This window comes from Phalaenopsis equestris, unplaced genomic scaffold, assembly GCF_001263595.1.
Source record: "Phalaenopsis equestris unplaced genomic scaffold, ASM126359v1 Scaffold000067, whole genome shotgun sequence".
Lineage (NCBI taxonomy): Eukaryota > Viridiplantae > Streptophyta > Magnoliopsida > Asparagales > Orchidaceae > Phalaenopsis > Phalaenopsis equestris.
This window is the reverse complement of record NW_018164509.1, coordinates 5,428-16,246: the sequence shown is the minus strand read 5'-3', so window position 1 is coordinate 16,246 and position 10,819 is coordinate 5,428. Positions and strand designations below refer to the sequence as shown.

General features: G+C 30.2%; 2 protein-coding genes across 7 annotated transcripts in view; both read right to left on the bottom strand.

The window, feature by feature from the left end:
- The window catches only part of LOC110019675, a 27,526-nt gene extending 21,904 nt beyond the window's left edge, over nt 1-5,622 (bottom strand). For 3 of the 5 annotated variants that reach the window (XR_002293474.1, XM_020717446.1, XM_020717443.1), the window contains exons 1-2: nt 5,596-5,622; nt 5,368-5,462 (exon numbers count right to left, since the gene is read on the bottom strand). Coding sequence is in view for 4 of the 5 variants with exons in the window: in XM_020717446.1 (XP_020573105.1) it covers nt 5,368-5,462; nt 5,596-5,608 (108 nt within the window). In the remaining variant the exon portion in view is untranslated. The other 2 variants (XM_020717445.1, XM_020717444.1) reach the window with 2 other exon arrangements.
- A 4,352-nt stretch (nt 5,623-9,974) lies between these two features.
- The window catches only part of LOC110019664 (protein RADIALIS-like 3), a 2,773-nt gene continuing 1,928 nt past the window's right edge, over nt 9,975-10,819 (bottom strand). For both annotated transcript variants that reach the window (XM_020717427.1, XM_020717426.1), the window contains exon 2: nt 9,975-10,179. The gene's annotated coding sequence lies outside the window, so the exon portion shown is untranslated. The remainder of the gene's footprint in view (nt 10,180-10,819) is intronic.

The window sequence follows — 10,819 nt, the reverse complement described above, 5'->3', positions numbered from 1 at the left end:
GGGGGGGGGGGGGGAAATTCATCAGACACGATTATGACTCGTTCTCTCCTCCCTCATTGTTATGTGTGGAGTTTAAATTACCTCAACAACCTTGGATGAGGTTTAACTTTAGTTATCAAGATTAATGCATAATTTTCTATTTACAAACATAAAAACACTATTTTTATAATAAAAATAAAATGATTAGAAAAAAAAAATCAAATTTTATGCATAAGTGACATCATCCATTCATGATTTTCATTTCAAATTTTATTAATGATAGGCTAATTATTATTATTGGTAGTAATTTTTTCATAATAAAAATCAACTAATCATAATTACATCTCATATGACTAGTCTAGCAAAAAGTAGAGCTTAGTAACCTGTCACAATTAAATAAGATGAGCCTTACCACACAAAACTTTTGTGCATACTTAAATGAAGTGATAGATTATAACGCTTTAGCCAATTAGCTTAAAACTAGGTGTAGTATAAATGCTTGCCTAACTAGATCAAACTGTATTTTATTCGTTCCTTGCCATCACAACATATTAAAAATTATTTTTAAAGTTTATGTAATACTTTTTTTGTTGTTTACTGACATGCAGTGTGTCTGAAAAATCACACAATTATGATAAGCTCCTATGATAAAGTTTTTGTATCGAATTTAATAAATTGGTAATCAACTTAAAATCATTTTATAAAAATTTTTAAGAGAATTAATCACATGGCTTCAAGCTAACTTCTTAATTATAAATGATTCTTTTTGAATCTTGTTGAAGAGATACATAATAGAACTTACCAACAATTAAAATCTCCAAGTGCAAGTTCCCACATTATGGCATAGTCGGCCGCTCTACATATAGTTAAAATCACTTACTTAAAGATGGATAATCCGCATGCATATCATGTTTTATGACAGAGCTTTAACTTAAACATAGACTTAATTGACATGCTTAGAAGTCTAGTGCAGTCAATAGTGGCTATCTTAATCAAAATAATATTATAAGCCCAGTTGAATAGCTCTAATTGCATATAAATAGGTTATCTCATTCTTTTATTTTTGTAAGCAAATTTTGTACCGTAAGAAATTATAAGTTTAAGATTTTTTAAATCTATTGCTTATAAATTATCTCTTAAGAAATCACAATTTTTAGGCTAACTCTTGACAATGAAATTTATGATTATTGACAAACCATCTAATATTCGGATTGAAACGATTACATTACCTTTAAGTAACTTCGAGCTTCATAATTTACAGAATTCATGAAATATTGATTAAATTATTTATATTTTTTTATGGATTCCTTATCCTCAGCCATCACCCTCCGACCATTCAAACTACTGTTAATTATTTGATGATTCAATAATTATTCTTATTGCATATATTTTCTAACTCGAAAGATAATCGCCTCACTTAATTATGAGGATTCAACATATCTATGCTTTAAGAACTAATCAGTCTCAAAGCATAAACGTCTATGTTTCGAATATTTTTATTGAATCATTATTATTGTTGATGTTAATCTAGGAAAATAAAAAGAAAAGCATGTTTTATTTATTCTCTTTGAGGTACCTTCAAATGTATAAAACATTAAGGAGCCTAGTTCCTTTAAGAGATTTATCAACCTAGATTCCCTATTTGACCTGACCATGATGATATAACCTTTTGTAAGTATTTATAATGATAGAGATAAAATTTATTCTTCCTGCTTCACAAGACCTCTTTTCTTATTTGTTCTAGTGGAATCTCTTATAAAAGAAGCGTGCTCCCATATCATCATCTATTTCACCATCAACACTTGGGCCCATGATGCAAATAGTTGCCCTTGCTCGAAGTGGAAAGGTGTTGTGCTTATTGTAACTTTTGGATCAAATCTATAAGACCATAAGCAGGCAAGTAACAATCATGATAAAGTTAAAAAAAATTGTTACGAATCAAATACCTTTTCTATAATATTAAATGAAAAAGTCCATCAATCAAATCCAACCAGTAAAAAGAAAATTTAACTAGCTAGATCATTATGGCCTCCTGCATTTATTTTTGTTGTAACTCACACTCAAGTCCAAGAAATTCCCCCAAAATGCTAAATAAGAGCATCTGGTTTCCTACTTCCATATAAAAAGGAGAATAATGTTATGTATTTCTTTCTTGATATTTGTGTTTGCTATTCTTCCTATTTTACTTGTATGGTCCATTATCTTTCATGGTGGCTACGGATTTGAAGTGATTAATGAAGAAGGTAGAGTCACATTAAATTTTGCTTTAGTGCATGATTTTGTTATGGATAATAAAGAGACGAGCATATTATTACTTATAATAATGGATTTAATAAAACTCAAATTGATTATTTTTTTATGAGAAAATAGATAGTCGAGAATGTAAAGATTGTAAGGTCATTTCAAGTGAGAATTTAAGTACTCAACATAAAGTGTTAATTCTGAATTTTAAGATGAAAAGTTGTAAAATAAAGAATACTAGGATTCATTATCATAGAATTAGATGAAATAACCTAAATGACACATATAAAGTTATTTTATAAGTGTGTTTCAAAATTTCATGATTTGGGATGTGCGTGAAGAGTCAAACTCTATGTGGGATGAAATAACAAACACTAATAAATAAGTGGCAAAAGATGAACATGAAGAATCAAAAGAAATAGTTTCTATAAATAAAAATGGTTGGTGGTGGAAGAATAATGTGCAATAACAAAATAAAACATATGAAGTTATGTTATAAAAATTAATTTAAATGTAAAAATTAGAGAACTAGGAAAAAATATAAAATAACCCGTAGGGAGTCTAAGAGAACAATCTATTACGCTAAAAATTTTATTTTAAGCAATTTTTATAATATATTAGATACTAAAGATGACAAAAAATATATTTATAAGCTAACCAAACAAAGAGAAAAAATAAAGATTTTACTCAAGTAAAGTGTATTAAAGATGAAAATCAAAATATGTTTTCTAAAAAAAAATATATTCAACCTAAAAAAAAAAAATATTCAGCATGGGTGGGTGAGTTATTTTGATAAACCTTTCAAGTTTTCTAAAAAAAAATATATTCAACATGGGTGGGTGAGTTATTTTGATAAACCTTTCAAGAAGTTTCTGAAAATACGTTCGAATTTAGTGATCTTAATATCAATAATAATAAAATGTTTCATTTTTACCATTGCAATAGTAAAAAAGAAGCTGATGAGGCTTTACAGAAAACCAATGGTGAAAAGTCTGTAAGACCTGATGATATCCCAATTGATGTGTGGAATTATTTTGTGTGGAATTATTTAGGATGTGTGGAATTATTTAGGAGATTTGGGAGTTTCTTGGCTTACTAAACTCTTGAATGTTATTTTAAAAACTAAAAAGATGTTTGTGGAGTGAAGGAAGAGTATACTTATTATTGAGGAAGCTATACTTTAAAATTATGGGAGAGGGTAATTGAACATAGGTTCATACATATTACAGATATTTCTTGTAATCAAATTGAATTTATGTCGGGCGGGTCTATTATGGAAGCTATACTTTTATTGAGAGGTTTGTTGGAGAAGTACAAAGAGAATAAGGAAGATCTACATATGATTTTTATTGATTTAGAAAAAGCTTATGATAAAGTTGCAAGAGATATCCTTTGGAGAGTTCTAGAGAAGAAATGTGTTGATATGACTTATATTCAAGTCATTAAAGATATGTATTATAGAGTTGTTACTTGTGTCCGAACAGAATGAGGATTGACCATATATTTTTCTATTTTAGTTGGATTACGACAGGCATCGGTATTAATCCCATATCCTTTTGCTTTAACTATGGATGCTCTTACCAGACATTTACAGAAGGATGTACCTTGATGCATACTTCTCGCTGATGATATCCTTCTTATGAATAATACTATAAAAAGAACTTAGAAAAAAACTTGAATTACAGAGGCCTACTTTAAAGTTTAAAGGCCTTCATTCGAGTAGAACTAAATTGAACACATGGAATGCAATTTTAGTAGTAGTAGCTCTAGTGACAGAGTTGTAACCATGGGAGATCAAATTATTAAAATGAGTGAACGTTTTAGATATCTCGGGTCTATTTTTCAAAGTGATGGTGATAGACATACATGGGGAAGTTATGAGTAAGTATTCAAGTCGATTGGTTGAAGTGGATGAATGTTTCGGGCCTATTATGTAATAGAAAAGTATCGCTTAGGTTGAAAGGAAAATTTTATAAGATGGTGGTGAGACTTGCAATGCTCTATGACATTGAATGTTGGCCTTTAAAAGATAAGCAAAAAACTAAGCTATGTGTTGCCGAGATGGGAATAATTTCGTGGATGAGTGGTTTTGCACTTAGAGGCAAATTGCAAAATGAATATATATGTGATAGGTTGGTGAGCTCTAGTGGCAGATAAAATTAGAGAGATTCGTCTTAGATGGTTTGGTCAAATTAAAAGTCGACCATCAGACGATCCAATTAGGAGAGTAAATATTTTAGATTTGACTTATGTTAAGAAAGGCAGAGATACACCTAGAAACTAGAGCGTAGTGTATAAAAAATGATCTTAGTTTATTAGAATAAAAAAAAATATATGACACTCAATAGACACAATGGAGAAAAAAAATTCATATAGCCAACCTCACTTAGTGGGATAAAGGCTTGTTATTGTTATTGTTGTTGTATTCCGTTATCTTTTCATTCCATCAGTCCGCAAACTAGGACATTTATCCTACAAAGGTTTACATTTCTTTACCGGCACTCAAAAAAGAAAAAAATAACTCCATCTTTCATCAACATGATATGAATATATATTTGAATTAATTGAGGTAGTGCAGATATAAAACAAGAGTTTCTAAAATTTTAGATTTTTAATTGGATGAAAATAAATTGCAATTTCATTTTTTGGTAAATTTGAAATTTATCATGTCGTTCAAAATTAGTATATTTCAAATTTGTCAAATTGAAACGATTAGCAAATACGTTGAATACCGTGGTCGTTGTCATCACCGCGGCCTCTATTCTCCAGCCGCCGCCACTCGGTCACCCGCCATCAGCTATGCTTTACATTAATTTTATTTTTATTAAAATCAAATAAAAAATTATAATTAACTATATTTAGTTTACACCGAATCAAATTACTTCAAAATATTTCAGTGCATTTCAATTACACCCCAAGAGTTTTTCAGCACTTTCAAATATTTTACTATTTCCATTGTCTTCTCATTTCCACGCCTTCCATTCCTTCAATCCGGGATTTAAAAGATAAGGACACTTCAGCATAGCAAATAAAGAAACTACCAAAAGCGAATCATTCTTGAATAAATCGGCGAATTGTGCAACATTCGAGCAGCGTGATCAAGATTGAGTCTTCATATGGCAGAATTGTAAGAAAAAACCCCGATACCTGCCTCTCGATACGGCGGAGCTGATCCTGGAGTCGAGCCCTCTCGGCCATGGCAGCAGCGATGATAAGCACGGGATTCGCCGCACCCTTTTGCCCTAAACATAAAATTCATATGGGGGATTTCAGCTCTGCAAATGAGAGGGAATTGAAGGACAAAAATAACGGTAGACGAGAATTCGACTCGGTAATGGAGAAAAAAAAAATTAGGGTTTTGCCGACGGCCGCTACCGTCCAAATCCATTCTCGCTCGTAAGTCGTGACGTCGTACTAAAAAACAAAAAAAAAAAAAAAAGTTATGGGCTATAAATCTTAAATGCGAGGGTATAAATGTAAAGGAGATTGTTTCAAAAGTGTCATAATCAAGCCACGTATTTTGTGATTTTATTTTTTTTATATTTCCTTAAAAATAAAATATGATTTTAAATTAACATTTAAAATAACAATATTTAAATGATTAGCATTAAGAATTTTGGGCATTTATATATGTAGTGCTGAACAATTCTTATGTATTTATATATTTAACACCTTATATTTACAAGCAAAATACTCAAATATTTAACAACCATTAAAAATATTTTTTTATTATATATTTATTGGCATGATTTTAATATCTATCTTGATGTTTTTTTCATTAAAATATTATGACTTAAATTTTCTCCAATAATAAATCATGTCTTTCAACTTCAAATTATTCTGTGCAACAAGATTTACAGCGGTAGAGTATTTATTTAACGTCTTAACATTGTATAAATATCAGACACATATATATTATAGAAAAGAAGCAAGAGAATACTCTAGTATTTTTATGTGGAAAAATCTTAGAAAGAGAAAATATTATGAGATCCTATACATTCAAATAATTCACTTAACATTGTATAAATATCAGACACATATATATCATAGAAAAGAAGCAAGAGAATACTCTAGGTGGAAAAATCTTAGAAAGAAAAAATATTATGAGATCCTATACATTCAAATAATTCACTATGTAATTGAGACTACATGTAAACTTCTTTTCTAAAATTGAGAATATGGAATTACAAGTCTGAAAATCATGTATATCAATATTAGTTTAGTTATAACAGTCACAATTGGGATACAACACATGTGATAATTCAGTGTAATAACAATAGTTAGCTACATATGTTATTTTTGGTTGTAACCATAGATGCTATAATTGGTAGTGGCAATTAGCCACATATATAAGTCATAAACAGTTGTTGCAATTGTAACAATTGGCCACAAAAGTCATAATTGAATGTTGTAATAGCTTCAATTGGCGATAGAAGTCATGCTCGATGACCGTGAGAGCATTGGTTGGTTACATATGTCATAGTTAGAAGTTGTAATTGAGTCATTCGGCCACAAGAGTCGTAATTGGTAATTGCAACAACGTTAGTTTGACACAAAGGTTGTAGTTGTTGACTGCAATAATGTTAGTTAGTCACGGACGTCGTAGTTGGAAGCGTGGTGTCATTCAACAATCACAAAGGCCTTGGTTAGTCATGGCTGTAATAACATCATTTGACCACATATGTCATAGTTTGTGACATCAACAGTTTTTGTCATAGAAGTCGTAGTTCGAAATTTGTAGCAGCATCACCAGTTATAGAGGTCATTGTTGGTGTCTGCAATAGTGTCAGTTTGTCATATAAATCATAATTGATGGTTGCAACAGCTTTAGTTGGTCACGGAGGGTGTAGTCGGTGACTGCAATATTGTCAGATTAGTCATAAAGGCTGTAGACGAGGAAGTTGCAAATTGTGATTGTGATACCAAGTTAGTGTTAGTGATGTCGTATTTGGAAGTTGTAATAGCATCGTCGGCCACAAAAGCCATGGTTCAAAGTTGTAGTAGCGCTAGCTGACCACTGGGGTCATAGTTTACGATTGTACCCCTTCTTTTGAGAAGAAAAATATTACAATTTTATACTTAATAATGCATTTGTCTTAACACATCATAGAAGAAATTATAGAAGGTTAAAGAAAGTCGTATTATGAGCACTAGGCTATAAGCAATTATCATCAAAAGTTATTCATGTATCTTTGATACAACATTATTTGTTACATTGTATTTGGGATATGAAGTTAACTAGCGGGGTTCGTCGCCGAAGGTGAGTAGGGGCGATCGGCGGCTATGAAAACCATAAGTTTTTGTTGGGTCTTTTATCTAGAACAACATTGAAATTCACTTCTTACCCTTCTCCAGTGAAGAGAATGGGTTTATTTATAGCCTCTGGGGGAGAGGTATTTTTGTTATTTGGCGCATAAATTTTGTAAACACCTGATGAAACAATTCATAATGATATTCATTGCTCATAAGATTTATTTTTTTCTAATGTTTTGTGGGTATTAATGATATTATAATTAAGTGAGTTTGAGTTCATTGGATTCCTCTCATCGGGTGCTCTATCTAACTATAAATATGTCAAATTTAAAATTCATTTAATCATTCAAACAACTTGAAGCCTCCAAAGCGTATTTTAATTGCTTTATTTTGGACTACATTGGACTCAAATTGAACTAGTTTTGGTATCATTAGTTTTGTTTTGTCGGGATAGTCAGTTTGACTGTAAACTTGTTAAAACGGGATCACTGATGATAGTGAATTTGAGTTGGAAACATTTCTTGCTAAAAAAATGTCTCGAGATTGACGTAAAATAATAAAATTTCTTGATGAATTGGAAACATTTCTTACATTGCAGTAAAAAAATGAATATTTTTATGAAATAAATGCAACAATATAAAAAAAACTTGATTTGAGTGCAAATGAACGTAAATTAAATATTTAAAGTATAATTTGAAATTTTGGGACATTAAATTAAGGGTCAATTGATATTTAAGCATTGCATTCATACAATCGCATCGGGTCTTGACAAGAAAATTTAAATGAGTCTAACATTGGTAAAATTTCATATCATTAAGGTATAAATGAACAATCTATGATTAAATGAATCAATTTGAGTAATTGAATCTATTACCCATAAACATTGGTAAAAAATAATTAAGATAAATTTTAATAACTATGTGAGAGTGATCTTTTAGTGAAATTAAAGATGACTTAGATATATGTAAACTTTAGAGATTTATCTGACAATCTAGATCAACATTTAGAGATTTATCTGACAATCTATATTAAATACCCAATTATCATCGTTTAACTGGTTTCACGTGACTCATATCTCTCAAATATCATCGTTAACAAGAATATATTAAATACCCAATTATCATCGTTTAACTGGTTTCACGTGACTCATATCTCTCAAATATCATCGTTAAACCATATGTCCTAATTGTCATCTATCAAGATCACTTGGCTATTGTCCACTAGCAAACCACAATTATCACCATCCATCACTTCCTCATTTGTAGTTACAAGAGATCAAGAAGACAGCTTTATTGCTTTATCAACAATGTGACAAGATAATCATGCAGCTTAAAATTACTTTGAGGAGATCCAAAAGGCACGCGCTTAACATGCAAATGGTTTATGTGAGTCATATTTTAAAATAGCATTCATTATGTTATACAACTCATTATGTTGGTTTAATAAATCTTATAGGTAAATTAAGATTAAATTAATAAATCTCTCCAACTCATTATAATTTTCAGGCAAGTAATGAGCACTCGGGTATAATAGATTATTTATGAGGTTTCTGAGTTTTACAGTTCTGTTAATAGTCTCCATTGAAAATATATTTATGTCAGATGAATGATAATAAGTACCACATAACCCGGTTTAATAAATCTTATAGGTAAATTAAGTTTAAATTAATAAATCTCCCCAACTCATTATAATTTACAGGCAAGTAATGAGCACTCAGGTATGATAGATTATTTATGAGGTTTTTGAGTTTTGCAGTTCTGTAAATAGCCTCCATTGAAAATATATGTATGTCAGATGAATGATAATAAGTACCACATAACCCTCATTTTGAGTTTTTGATTTTGCTTCACTCATTTTAGTTTTTTGTAGTTATTGAGATTGCAATGATGGGATTTTATCAAATTAATTTTTATGAATATTTGTCTTTTTTGATACATGACATTTTAAATTTTTTTTTATTATAAGTTTTCCCAAATTTTATGAAAATTATATGGGTTTTTAACTTGTGTTTTAAAATATTAAATCTAGACCTAGGGTCTGCTTGGGGTAGCTGCAGCTTCTATTAAGAAGTAGTTGTGAAGCTACAGAAGAACAATCGGATGTTTGCAGTGGTCATAACATTTTTTTGTTTTTTTGAAAAAATGAGACCGCAGCTAGAACGCTTCCACCACGCCTAGTCAGGATCGGTAAAAAAAAGATTGATTTTAGCATCAACTTTTTGAAAAAGTTGTCAAAACACATTTTATCCAAATGGACAAAACTATTGTGTGGTACTGCACCGCCGCCCCAAACAAACCCTTAATTTTTTTACCAAAAAAAAATAATAATAATAACAATCAAACAATTTGCTTTAGTCATTAGTTCACTCCATCAAATTTGTAATTTTGAAATTCCAAACAAATCAAGAAGCACATTATCCCATCACATGAAAAGTAAATCACGTAACAACTCCAATAAAATAGAAAAAAAAAACTACAAATATAAATACAATAAGACCTACACTCAAAAACATATAAATTGTTGCTCATATAACATTCATCTACGCAATCTTTCAATGGCTCAAAAACATCTAACACTCCTTATGCACATTAATTACTCCTTAAACAAACATCATTACAAAAACACGAAAACAAATATTCAATGAGCCCGCAATCATAATCACTAGCACGTGGCAGCATTCCATTGGAGCCTCCGACATACCTCAGCCTACAATCCAAAATACATAATTAAAAAAATATCATAATAATTGTATTTTGATAACATATTCATTAGAACATGTTGTCATATAATAAGGAAGATAATGAGATAAGAAAAGAACCATTTTTAATATAATAATGCATGCTTGCATGACCAATGAGATCACGAATATAAATAAATAAATAAATAAAAACAATATTCTTTTGTCTTCGGATAAGTGACAATCTCAAGTATCCCTGAAATAAATAAATATATTATAATTTGTAAATAAAAATTGTATGATTTGTTATAAATTGAACCCTGAGGGGGGGCCTACATGTTCACCTGGATGATCAGAATTGCCTCACATCGACCCTGAGGATTAGATGTGATTGGTTTTTTTTATCATTTAGAATTAAATTTTGTAAATAAAAATTTGTGTTCCATTTCTATTCTATATAATTTATTATAAATTAAACCCTGGCGTGGACCCACAGGTTCGCCAGGGTGATCAGAATTGTCTAACATCTGCCCCTGAGGATTAGATGTGATTCGATTTTTTATTTTATTTTAATTATAATAAGCATTAAAAGAGAACACCACAAATTAGGTCTTCGGATCGTACAAGCTGAAAGCAACAGCTCATTATACATACATACATATATATATA